The 20974-nt window shown below is 45.0% G+C and overlaps 1 protein-coding gene across 6 annotated transcripts in view; it reads left to right on the plus strand.

Moving 5' to 3' along the window:
* Positions 1-20974, plus strand: part of NTM (neurotrimin) — a 958823-nt gene that overhangs the window by 265852 nt on the left and 671997 nt on the right. Inside the window, exon 1 of one of the 6 annotated variants that reach the window (XM_054439511.2) lies at positions 16347-16459. The exons of 3 other annotated variants lie outside the window; for them this stretch is intronic. In XM_054439511.2, coding sequence (XP_054295486.1) covers positions 16405-16459 — 55 coding nt within the window. In that variant the 5' untranslated portion in view covers positions 16347-16404. Of the gene's footprint in view, positions 1-16346; positions 16460-20974 lie in introns of those variants that run through there. 2 more of the 6 variants (XM_063671631.1, XM_054439514.2) reach the window with 2 other exon arrangements.

Raw genomic sequence — 20974 nt, forward strand, 5'->3', positions numbered from 1 at the left:
ATATAAGATAACAATGCGGTATACCAGCAGGAATTGAGAAATCCTTTCATATTTGGATTTTCTTCATCATGGTATATAAGTCTTAGAAACATACTTATGATAAGGGGCTTAGGTTATAGAATTGCTCAATTTCGTTCCCTAAATATTTTATCAACATGATGGATTTTTCTTAAGAAGATTGAAAGATACGTATTTTTTTTCCTTTGGCCAATTTGGGTAAGAAGGGAAATTAGTTTTTTTTTTTTCCTAAAAAAAGAATTTAGGATGCTGGCAGTGAGCCTATGTATGTTCAGGTGTTTTATAATGGGAACTAGAACCTCTTCATTTATCTCATTCTGTTACACTTGCTACCAAACTCCATCAAGTGCTTCTTCGACAACAGGCAGGCTCACAGCATCGCCAAGCGTGTACTCTGTCAAGCTTCCCTGGGTCCAGGTTTGGGGATCCTTGTACCCTGTGTCCACATACAAATGTACCACAGATTGAGCCCTGACCAGACTCTAGGCCCTATTTTAAGTGCATTATTTATAGTAAGTATACCTCACAATAATCACATGAGGTCAATTATATTATTCACCATTTTCTAGCTGGGAAACTGAGGCATAGAGAAGTAAAGTAACCACCCCACGGTGATAAGAAAGCAGCAGGGTTTAGTTTTAATGACAAGGCCCTGCACTTGAAAATCGTATGAGGCTGCTATTTTGTGAGGCCTTCCCAGTAAGATGGGTATCCTTTCTCCTCACCGTGCGTTTGCTCTTCCCAGCCTTTCTGCAATGCGCCCAGTCCTCCTGAGTCAGACACCAGTGGCTGCAGAGCCAGCAGAGGCAGCACATGTGCTGGGGAAAGGAGTGAAAGGACATTGCCCTTCAGTCATGTCAGACACCTTCAGACCTACATGCTAAATAGGGAAAGGAGTTCTGGGTATTAAACCAAACCACAGGAAATCTATTCTTTCCCCTCAAGTGAAATCTTACTCTTTTACAGACACTAGTTTTAAAAATTCACCTCTTCTATAAAGCCTTCATCTAAATATGTACTTTGGCATTCTTCTAGTTCTTATGCATTTATGTCCATTTTTTTACTCATTAGTACATTGTATCTTTTAAAATATGTGTGTATATATGTTTTTTGTTTTCTCCATTTGATTGGAAATTCTCCTTGGGAGTGTCAAATATTCTGTCTTTCATACTTCTTTCAATGGGATCTTGGATAGGTCTGTGGACATGGGGTTATATGGAGCATATGGAATGGATGCACAGCTAATGTTGGGGTTGAATCAAGATCTTAACATCACTCCATACCATCAGAAACGTTCATGATGTTTGGCTTTTCAAAGTGAGATACCAAGGCTTAGATTCTAACCATGAAACTGAAGTATGAAACCTAATATCAACCTTAGCTATAGACATGTCAGTACTGAGCACGTGTGAAAGATTTAGAAACTGCATGTATGCGCATAGTTAGCACAGAGATATTGATAAGAGGATAAGACCACTTCCTGGGCAGGCTTCAAGGGCAAATACACAATTGATCATCTAAGACTGGGTCAGAAAACTGTTCCTATGGGCCCGATCTGACCCATTGCTTCTTTTCATAAATAAAGTGTCATAAAAACACAGCCACACTCATTCTTTCTCATATGGTCTGTGGTTGCTATCATGAGACAACAGCAGAGCTGAATAGTTGAATCAGAGAATAGAGGGCCTGCTAGCCTAAAGGTCTACTACCTGGCCCTTTTCTCTATTTCTATTTTTGATGCGTATAAAGAAAAAAGTGGAACCTTTCTGCTAAACTCACAAAGAAAAAAAAATTCTACAAGTCCAACTTTCTTTCCCAGGCCTTAACCCATTTCTTTTCTCTTCTACTAGTATCAATTTGAAAAGGAGATCCCCTGAACTTCTGTTTCTGCAAGTCAATTATTTCTTTAGAATATTCAGTGCCATGGTCTATTTATATGCAGATTTTAGATGAAGTTCCAGATTTTTTATTGTGCTCTACCTTTTTAGAGGACATTTTAGCATAAGTGGTACTAAAATTTTTTGTGTATTGTCTCACACTTAGAATCATTTTTTTCAAATCTTGCAATTTAGCCAGGAACTTCTAGGGAGATGTAATAACCATCAGATACCTCCAACAGAAATGTATAGTGGGGAACTGAGAAAAACATGAACTCTAAAGGGGGTTTCAATCTCAGCCTTATCAACATTTGGAGTTTTGTTCCAATTTTAACCTACTATTCCCAGTGAGACATATTTCCTGGTTTTCAGTATTGATTTTTATATTACAGAAGACATACAAGGACGTGCTCACTATTTCTGGGCCACATTCACACTATAAAGTGCTTGCTAAAGAGCATGTAAAGCTCTAGGTCCAGAATTAAATGTGGACAGAACACGCAAAAGGGGAGATTAAAATAATGCACTGCCTTGCAGGGCTCCCCGGCCTTTGGCTGTGTGTGAAAAGTTTACTCTTCATACCCTAGCTGTACCACCTGATAACTCGGGGTGAACTCATCTTAAATCCCACACGTTTTATCAGTGGGATTATATCCCTCACCAACTTTCCTTAACTAAAGGTCAAGTGGATCGTGGAATGGGGTCCAGAAATAGCAAGGCAAGTCCTGGAGACTCGGAAACATTTGATGCAGGGAAAATATGAGCCCTGAGCAAAGAAAGAAATTCAGGGCTTACTTCAGACTTGAAAGTCACACCGTCAAGGATTTTTGTAACTGCACGGATGGACATCAATAGGTGATTAAAGAGTGCCAGGCATGGAACAGTGCATCTCTAACCTTCGGGGATGGCTTCACAATGGGCAGCCCCACACTGTCTTTGGGCTACTCTGTAAAATATTGTGGAAGGAGGTCATCTGGGGAGTCCCTTAGCAAAGAAGGGTACCCTGAAGAAGGGCAAGTGATGAGAAAAACCTGGGGGTGTGTGATCTGACATACAATGAGCTGCACAGCCTGCCAGGTAATTTTTATATTTTATCTCATTTGATTCTTGCCAAAGTTGTGAATTCTATAAATCATGTCCATTTAATAAACGAGAGAATTAAACCTTAGCAGAGTTGAACAATTTTTCCAAAATTATATGATTTGTAAATGATGGAACTGGGGTATAAATTCATATTTGATTTTATATTATACCATGCCAGGTCAAAATATTATTGCTCCAGGATTTTTCAGGGACCCAAAACAGAAGAAAAAGTTAATGTATGTGTACTTTATAGATACGTCTTATTTAACTATCTAGAAAGGATAATCTTTTTGTTAACTTTTGTTTTGGGTTAAGGGGTACATGTGCAGGTTTGTTATACAGGTAAACTCGTGTCATGGGGGTTTGTTGGACAGATTATTTTGTCACCTAGGTGACAAAGCCTAGTACCCAATAGTTATTTTCTTCTGCTCCTCTTTCTTCTCTCACCCTCCACCTCCTGATAGGCCCCAGTGTCTGTGGTTCCCTTCTTTGTGTCCATGTGTTCTCATCACTTAGCTCCCACTTATAAGTGAGAATGTGTGGTATTTGGTTGTCTGTTCCTGCATTAGTTTGCTAAGGATGATGGTCTCCAGCTCCATCCATGTTGCCTCAAAGGATGGGATTTTGTTCTTTTTTATGGCTGCATAGTATTCCATTGTGTGTATGTACCACATTTTCTTTATCCAGTCTACCATTGATTCCATGTCTTTGCTATTGTGAGTGGTGCTGGAATGAACATGCATGTGAATGTGTCTTTATGATAGAATGATTTATATTCCTCTGGGTATATATATATACCCAGTAGTGGGTTTGCTGGGTCAAATGGTAGTTTTGTTTTCAGCTCTTTGAGGAATCACCACACTGCTTTTCGCAATGTTTGAACTAATTTACACTCCCACCAATAGTGTATAAGTGTTCCATTTTCTCCCCAACCTCACCAGCATTTATTTTTTGAATTTTAATAATAGCCATTCTGACTGGCATGAGATGGTATCTCATTGTGCTTTGGAAATGATTATTTTAATTCTTACTTTAGGTAATTTCGTTTAGGCATATATTGTGTCCTGCGACAAGTACACCTTCAGACCTAGTTTCTTTTGATAACATATATTCTTACAAACCCCACTTCTTTGTAATACCAACATGCCTTAATTATTCATATCATGAAAAGAGAGGCAGTAACAGTGAGTGGATTGTGGGATGTAAACTATCATTACGCTCTTGTTTCCTCACTATACTTATTAAATGGTGGGAAGATATAGAATCTAACATATATTGTATATTTCTCTGGGAGGCCTTTTTAAGGAATATTCAGGAACTACTTTTGGTGGCACATCCAGAAAGAAGACATAGAAGAATAAAAACCACCCAGGGTTACATGAATTCAAAGGTAAAGTAAGGACTTGACAAAGAGCAAAGCATGAGCCTGAGCATGAGCAAAGCGGCCCCCTGAGGTCCGCTGATGTTGTGCCCGTGTTTTTCCTCTCATCGAGCAATATGACAGGTGCACGGGGGAAGGTTGGTCACTCAAACAACCACGTTTGTTCAGATAATCACTGCCGCTCAAGCCATAACATTGTAGTGGAAGATAGCAAGCTCAGATCAAGTGATACCTTTCCCCAAATCCTAAGCAATAATGATAGTAATTAAAACACTGTGCATGGCACCAATGAATGGTAAACGGGGGATTTACTTACATCGATTAAATCTAAAAGTCATTGCTTTGATAATCATATCCAAGTAAAAGGTAGAAAAGGCACCATGGTGCGTCCGGAAACAGAATGCAGTGTCTGTTTATGCATATCGGGGAGGGAGTATGGGAATGAGTATTGAACGGAATAAAAAGTGGTCTGAACGTTCCCAAGGCCTTTCCATCACCTGGAGAGAGCTCCATTATTCATAATCCTAAAATGCATGGGCTGATAATTGCCTTAATCACCAGAGAAACATGGCTGAGAGGTACTGAAATAAGCCATAAAACTCATTACAAGATAACAAGATTCTGTCTATTCTCCGAGGTCACACTAGAGTTCCATAAGGTCAAGGATTTAATCACCTCATTCAGTAGAAACACCATAGATAATAAACTCTATACGTGTGTGTGTGTGCGCGTGTGTGGGGGGGTGCATGTAGTTTAAGCCTTTCTAGGTTCTAAGCCAATACACATGGTGACCAGATAGGTGAAAGGGAAGTGGATGATCGTCCATGAATAACCAATAATTTTGTGGTTTTTTTTCTTAACTTTTGGGGTGAACACTTCTTGTATGCTAGTAATTGTTAAATAGGCTTGTTTTGCAAAGTTAGCATTTCCCAGACTGACCCCCTTCCCACCTTACGATCTATTCAATTCTAATGACCTGCCCATAAGTCAACAGCGGTGCCAGGGCTGTGGCTCTAGACTTTGAGCAGATACCCTTCTTTCCCGTTTGTCTGATGAAGCACACCACAGACAGTTACACAGGAAGGAAGCAGGAAGCTTAGGCATCACCCTTCTCACTGCCTCGGGTTTCTGGAGGAGGGAACAAGGCCCAGGGAGGTGTAATGCTGTCTCACACCACACAGACTATTCATGGTATAGCAGGACCGTGAGGCAGTCCCAGGTACCATTTCACTAAGACACCATGTTCTCTGATAGGCAATGCTGGAAGCAAATGTTCTTCCTTGAAGATGAAATCTCTAGATTCCCCAGTGATTCTGAAAACAATGCCCTCCTAAATCTGGGGGCAAATCCTCACAGGTGTGCTAGTCGAGAGGTGTGGACTTAGAGTCACATTGGTTCACTGTGGTGAGGGACCATTGCTTCTCCTACATTGCTGACCTCATTGGATGATGTTAGTCTGCATTCGTCTTCTCTTCTCTGCCAGAGCTCTGCTCCAACATGGCTCCTCACTCTTTGCCAGAGCTTTTGAAAGTCCAGTCCAGCCTTCAGATTTAGACTTCCCTGGTTTCTCAGTAAAGACTATTTTACTATGAAAAACAGTAAAAATAACAAGACTGCTGAGAAGATGTTTGTGAAGATAAAACGAGATTATGTGCCTGGCTCACAGAAAGTTCTCAATAAACAGCCATCATCATCATCATCATCATCATCATCATCATCTATGTAAGAAGGGCTCTGTTGAGGGATATAAGAACAGTAATTTACTATTTCCCATTATTGCTATGCCCTCACCAGAGGAAATGAGCTTAAACTATATCAGAAAAAAATACCGAATTTAAAAAAATTACTGGGAAATTCTGTTATATAATTTCAAGAAAATATCGAGAAACCTCTCGGCCTCCTTCTTCTTCAGGGGTTGGTAAATGAGTCATAGTTTGGAGACCGGGTGACTCCAGTGCCAGCTCCACATGTTTTCTAGGCATTTAGATACTATTAATCTTCAATAAGTTACATATACATTTAATCTATTGACCAAGATTTCTAGTTTTTTGCTCAGTTCTTTGTTCTTGGTACATGTGGTTTACAAATATGTAGTTACGAAAGACCAAGAATGCTGTCATTTTTAGTTGAGTGAACAACAAACCCTAGATCCTGACTTTTGCAACTACCGACTGTTCTCAAACGTATTTTTTTAAGTTTGCTTCATAAAAACAATTTAAATTAAGCTCCTTAAATATGCATTTGTTGAGGATTTACTTTGACAGATACTGTGTGGGTGGTTATTGCAGAATTAATCCTCAGTAAATGTTTTTAATAATCATTTGATTTTCATTTAACACACAGTAACCACCACATAAATTCTAGTTGTGTATAGCTAGTCGAAAAACAAGTTGAATAAATACCAACCAGTTATTAAAAACATTTATGGAGAATTAGCTACTCATTGTTATCTGCATTCAAATCAATTGCACATCTTCCATAGTAAACTTTAAGCAAGATTCCCTGGCAGATGCTGTGGAATAAAGCTCATTCACCAGCATTGGTAGGATTCTTGGACATACATTCAGCTCAGGACTAGTGCATTTAAATCTTTGTCTCCTAAGCTGGGGATAAAAAGATCATAAAGGCCGGGCGCGGTGGCTTACACCTGTAATCCCAGCATTTTGAGAGACTGAGGCAGGCAGATCATGAGGTCAAGAGATCGAGACCATCCTGGCCAACATGGTGAAACCCTGTCTTTTACTAAAAATACAAAAATTAGCTGGGCATGGTGGCCCACGCCTGTACTCCCAGCTACTTGGGAGGCTGAGGCAGGAGAATCGCTTGAACGTGGGAGGCGGAGGTTGCAGTGAGCTGAGATAGTGCCACTACACTACGGTCTGGAAACAACGTGAGACTCCGTCCTCGCCCCCACTACCCAAAAAAAGAAAAAAAAAGATCATAAAAAGCAAAATGGATTCCACTCCAGGGGAAGCTTAGGTCAGCTCATCCGCTGTGCTGTTATGAAGTCAGGGAACAGATAGATACAGGCCCAAACAGCCTGAGGTGGCCCCCAGCAGAGCTGCTCTTTGTCCTGGAAGAAGACACTCTCCCATCAGAATGCTTAGAATACAGACACAGGATTGGGAGCATGTCACTCGAGTTCTAGACTTATGAGTTCACAACTTGTGACCTTAAGAAAATGACAACCTTCCCAATATCCATGTTCTCTTGTGTAAAATGGGAATGTAAAAGAAGATTGGGCCCATAAGGCTTCTGTGAGGATCAGAGATCCTAAGAATGGATGTAAATGGCTTTGCACATGGAGCAGCACTTGAATAGAGACATGATCATTGTGGTTTTTTTCTATGAGAAAACGCTTGAGATAACACTCACAGTTCCTGATGAGGCTTCCTTGGCAACCAGATATATTTACTGGGAAAATCGGTGTACTCAGATTTCCAGTGGCCACAAACCAGAACAAAGCAAGGTGGTGCCCCAGGCCTGGTTCCCTTGGCCTGGGGCCCAGACCCAAGGTCATGCACAGCTGACAGAAGAACAAGAGGCTGCAGGGGCCCAGGCTCATCTCCTGACATGCTCAATTCACTCTCACAGTTGATGTTTTTGGAAGTTTGCTGCTCAGCACTGTTGTCAAATACTTAGCAGCCCAACTTGGAGCAAGACAGCAGCTGGCTCACCCTACCTGTGGACAGAGGCAGAGCGGGTTCTGGAGTGGGCAGGGGGATTTGTCAGCATCTGGATCATGACTGGTCCAGCATGCCCTCCCCTGCCTGTTGGGCAGCGGGACTTAGACCTGCTTTCTCAATGAAAAACAAGCAAACCAATGAGAACAGACACAATAGGATTGCTCCGCGCTACAGCAGGGCAGGAAACCGAGCCAGTCAGGGCACTCCAGACCCTCCGATCAGGAAGTGCGCCCTGGCACAGGTGGCCGTGAGTGGCAGTCACTCCGCCTTCAGAAAGCCACTTGGAATGCAACCTGCGCCATTGCCTTCATCCTTTACCGCCCTGCCAGACTGTTTACTGGAGCAACCTTATTACCAATCTCCAAAACAGCTCCATAAAACCCACAGATCACAGACTGTAGCATGATTATAGCCACCACCCTATTCGACGAGCTGCTGCAATTTCTCCCAGGGACTGGATGAAGCAGGCCTCCTTCACCAGGTTCCCATGGGTGTGCCCTGTGTGGACCACAGAGCCAGCTCCAGAAAGGAGAAGGCAGGAAAGAAGAGACCTCGGTCCCTGCTTTGTAATCTTCCTTTCTTAGGGATCTTTTTTTGAAGTTATCTTTTTTTTCTTCCTTTGTTCTTTCAGTCTCACATGTCTCCCTCCACCTGCTGTCTCTCTTAGCCTTCAGAAACAGATGTGGCCCACTGGAAAGACAACCTCACAGTCTTCCTTGCTTCCACGGGAGGACTGACATCAGCCGGAGGGCCCTGGGGGAGGGGAAGACTCAGGCCTCCCTGCCTGCAGCTGCGGAAGAAATCTCTGATGAATTTCAAAACCTGCCTTTGCTTTGGATGTGATCAACAGCCACAGTGGGGCCTCTGTGTTTTACTATATGAACAAGCTCAGAGGGAGGGAGAAAATGCAGCCCACTGGCTCTGCCTCTCCCCTGCCACAGTGGCTGAGTGGAGGGCAATCCTCATCTGTGCAAACTGTGAGATGTTTAGCAGGATGCAAAGCTGGAGCCCGCTTGCTGCTCCTACCCGAGTGCCTGGAGCTGAGAGTGTGGGGCACCCCTGTGTGTGGGGTCCTGGCGGAGCTTCCAGTATGAGAACACAGGTGGGGACCACACCAAAGCACCCCCTCAGAGGGCTCCACCCATGGCCTCTTTTCTAGGCTGTCCTTTGGAGGAGCGGCTTTCGGAATGACCAGGATATATTGGTGATAATACGGCTGGAAATTATATAATTTCATGCAAGTAAAATTCCTGTCTCAGGTTGTTACAGCCTCCAGCCTTATCAGGAAGGTGGGCAGGTGCTCATTGAAGGTGTTTGTTCAATATTTGTCGATTAAGCTCAACAATACCTTCTTCTCCATCAGCAACAATGTGACTGTCTCTTGGCTTCCCTGCCTGTCAGATGGAGAGTTCATTCATTGATGAATTCAACAGACAGCTCTCATGTGCACAGGACTGTAACCAGTGATGGTGGGAGAAGACAACCTCGTTCCTGTCCTCAGAAGGAGGTTTGGTGGGATCGTGGGGTTCATTTTTAAAGGCATAAAGTCAGAATCCTCTGGCAGCAGGAGAGGCAGGAATAAAGGAGGTCGTCTGCCTTTTCTTTCGGTGGTTGAAGCCCCTTTCACCTAAGGCTTCCTTTCCAGGTGCAGCCCTAGAATGTCAAGGAAAAGCCAGGTGACTCATCCACCCCCACTGCCAAAGGCAGGGCTGGTGTCCTTCTGTGTGTCCCAGGTAAGCCTGGGAGGAGGTGAGGCGACCTCACAGCCACAAGAACTGCAGTTGTATTAAGAAGCAACTCCTCCAGTCCCGACAGGTTTTTTTTTCCGGGAGTCTCAGGGTCCATCTAATGCAGAGCTTCTCAGAGTCCGGTCTCTGCCAATAGCAGTGGCATCACCCGGTCATATAGTTGGGTGTTTGTCCCCTCCAAATCTCATGCTGAAATGTGACCCCCAATGGAGGTGAGGCCTGGTGGGAGGTGTTTCGGTCATGGGAGCGGATTCTTCATGAGTGGCTTGATGGGGTCCTGGAAGTAATGAGTGAATTCTGGCTCTGTTAGTTCACATGAGATCTGGTTGTTAAAAAGAGCCTGGCACCTCCCACACTTGCTCTTGTTCCCTCCCTCACCATGTGACACACCCACTCCCCTTGCCTTTCGCCATGAGTGGAAGCTCCCTGAGGCCTCACTAGAAGCTGGCATTGGAGCCATGCTACTTATACAGCCTGCAGAACTGTGAGCCAAACACACCTCTTTTCTTTATAAATTACCCAGTCTCAAGTATTCTTTTATAGCAATGCAAAATGGATTAATCCACCCAGCTACTCAGAAATGAAAAGTCTCAGGCCACATGCAAATGTACTCAATCGGAAATGCTGGGCCTGGGGCTCACACCTGTTTTTTACCAATCCCCCTCCGCCGATCCCGCCAGTCTCAGGCAGGCTGTAGCACACTGCTTCCCACATTTGGCTGTATGTTGGAATCACTCAGAGAGTTTTTAGAAACAGGAGTGCAGGGTCCCACTCTCAAGGATTCTGAGGTGATGGGGTTGGGATACGACTTGAGTATGTGGGTTTTTCAAGTCTTCTGAAGTCATTCTTGTGTGCAGACAAAGTTGAGAACTACTGGCTTAGTATCTGATAGCTCAGCTGTTAAGAAAAGGGGGGCTCCCATCCTTACCCTACACCAGAGCTATCCTTTGTGTTTTCTGGAATTCTTAGCAATTTCCAGACACTTGCTCCATCATCCAGGAGAAGATGCTAATTAGTAGCATTTAATCTGGTACCTTCCTCCTTCCTTTTTGGTGACACCTCAGAGAAAAACAGGAAACCTGAAAAAAGGCAAGGTCAGCAACAACCTCCGGGGCTTCCAGAAACACAGAGAAGTCTCTGGCTCAGTTGTTTCTGTGCAGGGGGCTGCTCTCAGCTGCTTTGCTGTAAAAGACACAGATGGGAGGCTGTGGGATTGGCCTGCTGGTGGGCTGGGACCACAGCCCCTGCCGGGTCCATTCCCCACTCAGGAGTGGTGGAGAAAGGAAGGTGGGCTGGCAGGGAGGACAGTTGAGATTCCCTAGATGTTTAGCACATTGTTCTACCTGACTGTGGAAATTAATAAATATGCTCACTGGAATGAAAAGAAAAATCTCCTACCCAGCCAAGCTCTGTGTGAGGCAATAAAGGGAAAGGAAAAGTGCTGCTCAGAGAAATTCTAGTCTCCACTGGAAGACTCAGAGCAGCACAGAAGCAGTGCCTTTCTGAAGTGCTGGGACCAAATCGATTGGCTGTCTGGGCACCTGCCCCATCCCACCATTGAACCTGTGCCCTAGGTCCCGGAAGGACCTCCTCCCTCAGCCTGGGAAGGAATGGGAGGGCAGATGAGGGACAGCCTAGACCAGTGGTCAGTTCTCCCTGCTTTTCCTTCATTTCCCTCAAATCCACCAGATCCTTGTCTGCCATTTTCCTGGGCCTCAGCATTCCCACCAGCAAAGTGTTAGTGCCAGACCTCACACTCTAGGGCACAGAGGAGACGTGGGTAGGTAAAGGGAGAAGGCTTTGCATTCCAGTAGTGTTTTATGCAAGGAAAGAAAAGACCTCAGGAAAAAAAGTGTAAGAGATTCGTCTCCATACCACCACCATCCCAGTTACGGGGGTGGCTGGAGAAAAGATTTTAAATCCACCCACACAGTCTTTTAAAAAGACTTGCCTAAAAATACTGCACCTCTAGATGACCCCACTTCATTTCTCCACCTAAAAAGACACAGAAGCAACTCTGGCTTTCTTTTCCTTCCTGTGATGCAGCATGGGCTGTGAGGAGGCATTTCTGAATCCAGGGAATAACTGCAGGCATTGAGGAACCATCCTCCCAACCGCATGGATAGACTCGGGACTTGACATAGGTCCTTGATAGATGCTAAGGAGGAGGAGTTGGAAGCTTGGCTACCTGTAGCCTGTGTCACAGATATACTGCTGCGGGTCACAGGAGGCAGAGCTCCTGCTGATGGGTTTTCAGGTTCTGGTTTGGACAAAGGAGGAGGGTGGGGCATGAGAGCTGGGGAGGAGGAGGAAGGGGCACTACCTTCTTCTGCCCCTGCGTGCTGAACCTTGGCTTTTTCACCCTGTTTTTCTTTTCTTGGAGGCCCAAAAGTCTTCAGAGAGGTTGTTTGAGACAGAGCTAGTCTAGGTCCAAGTTTGGAGTAGGTATGCAACTGTCACTATAAACACTTCACAAGAAGATGACCCACTTCTACAGAAAGCACTTGAACTACACGTGGAATCTGCTCTTTTTAAGTTTGACTGAGTCATCTGTGCTCCGTGAGCCACCGTGGTGGTCTGCCACTGTTGCTCAGCTCTCGGAGGCTGAGGAGTGTCCCTGGCTCTGGAACTGAGGGGGTTAACCAAGTGTTTCTCTGCACTGTTAGCGGGAGGAAGGCAGGCCTGGAGAAGGACAAGCTCTTCAGATGAAACCCTCTTTGAGCAGTTGAGCTGTTTCCACTTGTGGTTTTACAATGGCCCTATAAAGACCAGCCAAAAAAAAAAAAATCATCGAAATGGGTCAGGTGAGGGGACTCTTGAGTGGAGGCCCAGCATCAAGCACTGGCCCAGTCTGAGAGTTAGCTGTTGTCTAGGGTTCTGAGCCCTTTGGAAAGGCAAGCATCTGAGGCCAGCCTTAGATTTGGGAAAGGTCAGTGGGGAATTCCATCGCAGAAGAACTATGCAGAGCAAGAAGGGAGAAAAATAAGGGAAGCTTTCCCTGGCATGGAAGAATAAAGGGCAGAGGGTGGACCAGTGTTTTTAATGCCTCATGTCAGCAGGTAGCTGCTCGCAAAGGGCCAGCCTCTTCTTCGAAGTTTTTGTTGATGGTCTCCACCAATTCCAGTTTGTTTTTCCTTTGTATTGTTGTTAGCACCAAAATAGAAGACACTTCTCCTCTGTCCCCTCAGAGCACCCCATGCCTACCTCTGTCTTGTCAATAGGATGCTATATTACAGCTCAGCACCTACTTATCTGTGTGCCTTGCCAGTATATAAGGAGGCAGGCATCATATCTCTTATCGCTGGAATCCCAGCGCTATCTCAGCATATCACAGTAGTGTGTATAGACAGACCCACAATCTCTCTTATCTGCAAATTCCACATTCACAAAGGTCTGGAAACCTCGAGCTTTCTTACAACTCATTCTGCAGAAAACCCTGGGCTAGATGTTGTCAGGGTTGCAAAGTCAAAATGTGGGAGCAGAGTGGAAACAGCAGACTCAAATACGTGGCAAAACAGAGGAGAACCACAGGGCAAGGCAGGCAGCAAGCTGTTGAGTATGAGGGGAAGAGTGAGATGTGAGTGACACCTTCTGAGATGAGCTCTGAAGAGACCTGAGGGGCCAGGTGGCACTTAAGCTGGGGTTTCAATTGTAGATAAGGTTTGCAAAGATGTAGGGGTGGGGTGGGGAGATAATCGCGGGACAACATGGTTTTCTATTTCCCTAACTTTTTATAGACATATTGCTCTCTTTCCGTTAAGTTTTCAGTCTCTCCCAGGGCTAGGATCTTAGTCCCATTTCTTCCATTCTGTCCACTGTACACAGAAAATGCAGTCATCTCTCAGAATTCTCCTATTCAATAAGAAATTATTCTGGGACTTACACATAGAATGTGCTTGAGAAGATTTTATTGAATGAATAAGAACTTAAGGGCCTATAATTTGTTTTCATTCATAAACTTTATTTTCGGAGCAGTTTTAGGTTCCAGTAAAATAAGGGGGAAATACAGAGCATTCCCATAGACCCCTTTTCCCACTGCCCCAGCCTCCCCAACTGTTAACATTCCACACCCACGTGGTGTAGCTCTTACATTCATGAACCTACATGGACACGTCATTATGCTGATGCCCGTTTGTCCTCGCATTCTCTCTTATTCAAGAGTACTAGAGGAGGCAGACGAGGACGGCATGCCTTGCTCTGATTCAGCGGCCTCTCTTTCTTCCCTCGACTTAGAGGTTCCTGGTCTGCAGAGAAACTTGCAAAGCCACAGAGCAGAGACAGCAGGATCAGAAGCTTTAAAAGGTGTAAGTGGCTGGATGTGGTGGCTCACACCTGTCATTCCAGCACTTTGGGAGGTCGAGGTGGGCAGATCACCAGAGGTCAGGAGTTAGAGAACAGCCTGGAGAGCATGGCAAAACCCTGTCTCTAATAAAAATACAAAAAATTAGCTGGGCATGGTGGCAGGCATCTGTGATCCCAGCTCCTCGGGAGGCTGAGGCAGGAGAATCGCTTGAACCAGAGCATCAGAGGTTGGCAGTGAGCTGATATCATGCCACTGCTCTCTAGCCTGGGTGACAGAGCGAGACTCCAAAAAGAAAAAAAAAAAAAATAGATGTAAGCACTGAGAAGGCAGAGAGAGCATCCCTGTGCAACAGAGGAAGACATGTAGGTGTAGACACTAAAGATGGAAAAGACCTCTGGTATCAGTTCCCTCCCTCAGGGTCCAGAGCAGGGGAATTATTCAAGGAACTGCTGCCTCTGATGTCTCACTGGCTGACCACAGTCAACCACACATTTTTCACCAGCTCCCAGGGCAGCTGAGGCCACATGATCTCTTCTCCTGTGAGTGTGGCCTCAAGAACAGAGGCACTGACACCACAGACCCTTAAAGCGTTTTGCTCTTTACAGTTTGCAAAGCACATTTAAAGTATCATCGCAGCCTCACCACATCCTGGTGTGCGGGGTGCTTCAGGGTCCTCATATCTCACAGGTGAGAGAGCTGCAGGGAGGAAGGGGATAGCCCTTCATCACACTGGGTGATGGAGTTGAGCCAGACCCTGTATGCTGAGCCCTCAGCCCAGGCTTTCTATAGGGCATGGTGGGCGGGCCATCGACTTCAGGGTCCTCTGGCCACTGCTTGTGATAATACCAGATCAATTGTATTTAGTTTTACATTCATAACGAGAAAAAAAGTAATCATCCTTCTGAAGTACGGTGTTTTAATTTATATATAGCAAGAAACATTTCTGAGTCAAATACTGTTAGGAAAAGTTTAAGCATAGATCTTTACCTCGAACCCTCTCCAAGTCTTTAACATACTAATGTGATCGGGATGCAATATTTGACTGTAATTCCGTCTCTGGCAGAGCATCTTGATTGGAAATCTCTTTGGGGGATGCAGCAACAGAATCGGGGGACACATGGCTGCTTTTCTCTCCAGGGCTCAGCTCTGAGCTGTCCTCCACGGAGGGTCTCAGAGGAGCTTGGAGGAGGAAAGATGGGAAACTGAAATCTTTAAGAAGAGGCTAAAAGGAACTGAGTTATTCAGGCATAAGAAGAAGAAGACACTGGCAGGACACTGAAGTCAATTTTCCAATATGTGAGCATGTGAAGGATCCGCTACATAGCATGGTGGGTGAGGGGCTGTTCTTGCAAGTAGAATGCTCAGAGCCTGGCTTCCCTGCAGCCGACAGAACCGTATCAGTCGGCCACAAGGAGCTTGCTGCATGAACATAGGGAGCCTCTGCGGCCAGGAGCCAGGCAAGGCGCGGACTCAGTATCTCAGGGTTCTCAAAGTGTTCCGTAGGACTCGGGTAGACCAGTTTGCATCCAGTATTGAGGCAGGGGACTGAACACAATGACCCATTCAGGTGGTTGTTGGCCTCAGGGTGCTGCAAGAATGAGGTTTTCTGTAGAAGCAGGCCTGAAACACAGATGCTGCAGGATGAAGGGGGGATGGAGACCTTGGGTAAATTCATTCACACCCAAACCAGGAGGGCTGAGGGGGTAAGGGTGAGGGAGGGAGAGAGGAGGAAGACTCAGAGCAGAGTCATTTGAAAGAGCCCCGAAGCCACCAGGTGGAAAGTCACCCTGCGGGGAGCTGACCTTCCTCCCTCCTCCCGAGAGGCACCAGCCAGCCCTGACCCTGGGTCCCATCTCTGTGGCCTGTGAGAAAAGAGGCGAAAAGCAGCTCCTCGTGCCTCGAAACCTTGCTGCCCACATCTGAGGGCTGGCCTTGATCTCTGGGTCTGTGCACCCACCCTTGTTCCTTCCTCCCTTTCATCCATGAAGCGGGGACAGACGCTGTGGGGCTAGGGTGGTGAAGAGGGACGGGGGAGGCAAAGAAACAAAAGGAAAATCACGAAGGGAGACTGGGCCCTGGGGATGGGCTGCTTGCAAAATCCTGAGTTTCATTAAATATAGAAAGGTAGGATGAACAAATAATATTCACTCATTGTTACAGTTTCAAAGTCGGAAGCTGGCCTTGATTTCAAAGAACTGGTGTGTAATGTGATGCATGGCTTTCTCTTCTGTCTCTTTTTATAGGTAAGTGACATTTCATTCTGCTCATCCCCAAGGCAAAGTTGGATGTTTTTAAAGTGGAAAAAAAAATGAACGGAAAAAGAAACGGGGAAGGTGGGAAGAGGTGGAAATGGAAGGGCACAGGTAGGTGCATACTCAATTCTTCGTCTTTTGCACAGACTGGTGGGGGGGCCTTCCCCCCATATTCGGTGGAGAATCCTTTCCTCAGGACGGAAGGTCCAGGTGGTGACTGTGGCTTTTGAGATGATGATGGCTTTGCTCTTTGAAAGGGGTTTGTCCTGTAACACAATGGCCAGCACTTTTGCTAGAGGTCTTTCCTGGGTGAAGTTCCAAGTCAGAAAGGATTTGAGGTTTTGCACGCTAATGCTATGTGTCAGCTACATTGCTGTGAGTAGGGCCTAGAGGAAGTAGGGAAGTGTTCTGGAGAGGCAGGATTAAAACATTCCAGGAAGGAAAATCAAGAACAAGGAAGAACGTCATTCTGGACATGATCAGGCAGTAAATGGCATGGAAATTTCTGGACAGAAAGGAGGTTTGTGGGAAAACTGAGATCTTGTATATTAAGAATTTTTTACTTAATTTTAAGGTCTATCCAACTACTGTCAATGTATTTTTCTATTCCTGCCTGGTCGCCGAGGCTGAAACATCACTTACTTTCTCTTTAGCATGAGGCAGAGTAGCTTTCTAAAAGAGCTGGGGGCTGGTTTGTCATTGTAGTCACTGTACCTTTTCTTGGTCAGTCAAGAAAGGCGTTTTGAAGTTCCAGGCTAGTTTTGGCTTTCTACTGCTCTTAAATATAATTGCTTTCCCGTAAGAGTAGAGTGAAAATGCTCTTTTTTTTCCCCCGTGAGTTGCCAACAATCCACTGATATAATTGACTGATGGCTCTGTCCCACATGTATTTGTTATTTTCTTTGAGAGAGAGAGAAACGTAAAACATTCTATTTAACAGTCTATAAATCCAGACTGGAAACATAAAACTCAATTCAATAAAAATATTGAACATACTCAGTCTTATCTTATGTCCAGTTAAAGGAGATTAACAGAATGAAGTGGGGGCTGGGTTAACAGAAAGGGGAAAAGACAAAAACAATTTCAACTTCAACACTATGTCTAAGGTCTCAGAGGAAACACTCTCACAAACACGAGAGAAATCTATAGGCTTCGGAAATCTTCGAAAGAGACAAAAATACTGGAACTTGTTATTGAAAGTGTATAATTCTATTTCTGTCACTTGAATACACAGATGTTCTTTAAATCTCTTTCCCTTACTTTTAACAAAGAGGGGGGATAAAAGAAAACTCAAAACCCAGCTTCCCCCTCTAAATTAGGAAAAGTGTCACCATATGTTGAAAATCACAAAGCGTCTTTTTTCATGATGCCATGTCCCCGTCCTGTGGTCTTTCATTTCCTCCGAAGACACTGTGACTCATGTCACATTTTCACGGCTGCAGACACACCTGGGAATGCTTCTTGGTATTTGCCCTGCATAATGGGGAAAATTAAGCTGCCACGTATCTGGCTCCTAGCCCGAGCAAGGGCTGTACACCACCCCCACCCTGCTTTGAAAGAGAAGAAAATCTGAAATCAGGAAGCACTCCTAGAAGCTGCCCAACATGGCAATAAGAAGGTGGGTTCTCAGCCACGTGGCTTCCTGCAGTCCCTCTGCCACAGCCAAGGCCTGTGGATCAAGGTTGATGGAGTCACTGATTTAGCGGGAACATTCGTGTGTTTTTGAGTGTGTTCACAGAATAAGTGCTGCAACATAATTGCTTCCTGGTCTTGAGGTCCTCCCTTTTTGCATAGTGTAGGCATTGCATGGATGAAAAGGGACGGCCTTCCCTCCTGGCTCCCTGTGGACCTCAGAGCTTGCCTTGTCAGCTTGGGACGGGGAACGCTGAGGGGCCCAGCTTATTGTGATGGATGAAGGCAGTCCCTCAGAATTTCCCATTAATAAAGAGGTAATAGAGTATATGTTAATTTTACAAGAACATTTTCCACAGAGTATATAAGTACATGGGATATATTTGAATAGTTTTAATGTGCTATGATTCTCAGAACCATGGGAATGAAATTCTATTTGCACCTACCTAATAAACAACACATTCCCCAGCACTACTGGGCCCTGGTGGAATAAGAGGACAAAGGGGCAGTGTTTACACACACACACCCCCAACACACAAACACTAGCACGTGCTCACACACACATTCATATTCCTACATGCATATTCACAGAGCTGTGATTTTGCCTTTGAAAGGTGACAAGGAGCAAAGACATTTTTCAGAACCAGATCTGGCCTCTCAGTGTTGTTTCCCAAGATATACGTGTCCTGTTTCATCACCCTCATCGCTCACCAAACGCCTGGCCCCGTCGCTGTGTTTAACTTCAGAACTTGGCTGCTGAATGCGCCGGGCTCTTCATTTGCTTGGAATCCATCGGTCTGACCATCTCCCTAGCGCCAGTGCCCCAGGTTGGCACAGTTAATCATCTTGGGTCCAGCATTGATCTCTCTCACTCCATTCCTCTCTCTGCCTCCGGTCCTGAGGCCTTCCTTGACCGCTCTGTCTGTCTGCAGCACGGGTCAGGCCACTTGAGAGGGTTTCTGCTTCTCAGCTCTGGTTCTCTAGCTTGGAGGGAGCAGCAATGAGTGTGAGGTGGACTGTGTGCACCGCTTCTAGCAGAGATGGAAACAAAGAACTGCGTGATCTTCAACAGCAAGTCACGCCCTTGGCAGCCCTGGCAAAGCCGGCTTTGAGGATTGCTGGGGTTCCCACTCCCTCTTTGGACAAGGATGTTTTTGTTACCTTTTTTTTTCTTTTTTAGCTAAGCCTTACTAAGTGTCAGACACCTTACTAAACAATACACACACACAAACACACACACACACACACACACACACCGATTTATCTTATTTTCAAAGCAATTCTGTGATACTGGTTTTATCATTCTCTTCTTACAAACAAGGAAATCCAGGCTTAAAGAGATGAGATAATTTGCCCAAGGTCACATGACCTTGAAGCTTGAATTAGAGCTTGTGTCTATCTGACTACAGTATTTGTGCACTTAACTGCTTTGGGATGAAAGTTCTATCCCAAAAGAGCAGAAGGTGACAGGAAAGGAAAGTCTTTGGACCACCCTGGGCTCGCTCCCTTCTAGCTGTGCAGAGCAACCAAAATCTTGACTGCTAAGACTCTCTGGACAGAGCTCCAGTGGAGTCAGCACAGGAAGGTGACAAAGACCTGGGCCCAGATTTAGAAGAACCCAGTTTGAGGCCTGCATCTGTTACCAATTTGCTGTGTGCCCTTGGGCAATTTATTAGTTCTCTGAACCCCTCAACATGGGACAGAAGCATGGTAGTGTAATACTGCATAAGCTTAACCAGAGACCAAGTACCTATAAAAGGATGCTCTGACAATATTTAATAATTATCATTATTTGAAAAATCCCCTCTCACCGTGGCCTTCCAAATTTCTGAATCTAGTTCTTGATTTTTCTAATGAGGTCTAGAATTTTTGCCAATACAAGGAGCAGTTCTTGGCAGCTTTCTGCATCTTCACTTCCTTTCAATACCAGGCCTAGTGGAGAGCAAAATTAGCCTGCCAATCACTCAGAGGCGTATGGGCCCCAGGAAATTAAATTCCCTCTCTCTCCAGCTGTCTATCCCCAGTGCCAGGTACCAAATGAACACGCGCCATACGTTGCAGTTCCCTTGTCTTCTTCTTCCTATATGTTAATTTGATAATTTTAGTAAAATAAACCAAGTAGATTTGAGATGTAGTTCATTATCCCCAAAGTCAAGAGATTATAGAATGCCATGAGTCAGAAGGGGGCCACTGCTCTCTTCCATTGTTTGTTTGTTTTTTTTAGATTTTAATATTTCCTTTTTCCGGCAACATTTAAAAGCCACTCTTTTACATCTGTTGCCATCCTTTAATGACAGACAGAATAAAGGGACGATTGTTACTCAGAGAAGCTAAACAAAGGGACTAGGATCACTTGGCACATCCTCGTGTGTGGCTGACTTTGAACTCCTGGAGCCCATATCCTCCATGCTTCTGTTGGGCACCAGAGACAGAACCCACGGAACTGCTTCCTGCAGCCACGGATGGGTACCCACCAAGCCTTAGGGAGAACCGTGCTCTAAATGCCATCTGTGTTTGCCAGTGGCATTCACGCGTTCCCTCCTGTGCCGCAGGGAAATTAAGAAGGGATCTCCTCTCAAGGCTGACACCTGGAGACAACAGCTTCCTCTTACCCATCCTTCCCGCGCCTCATCTCTGGAGTGAGTTATCTTAATCCTGACATTTGCCCAGCCATTCAGAATGTAAACCTTTTTGTACTACAGGGTAACAAATATTTTGGGTAAACAGTGATTGCATTGATGTGGAAAGCCAAGTAGAAATCCCTGGCAAGTGAAGGATAACGAGCTTTGTCCATACTGTTTGGTCACTGTTACGGGCTGAACAGGGTCTTTCCAAAATTCACATGTTGAAGTCCTGACCTCCAGTAATTCAGAAGGTGACTGTATTGGGAGATACTTAAAGAGGTGATTAGGGCAAAAAGAGGTCATATGGCTAGGCCCGAATCCAATATGACTGATGTCCTTATAGAGAGCGATTGGGACACAGCACACAGGG

The sequence above is a fragment of the Pongo pygmaeus genome, chromosome 9 (genome assembly GCF_028885625.2).
Source record: "Pongo pygmaeus isolate AG05252 chromosome 9, NHGRI_mPonPyg2-v2.0_pri, whole genome shotgun sequence".
NCBI lineage: Eukaryota > Metazoa > Chordata > Mammalia > Primates > Hominidae > Pongo > Pongo pygmaeus.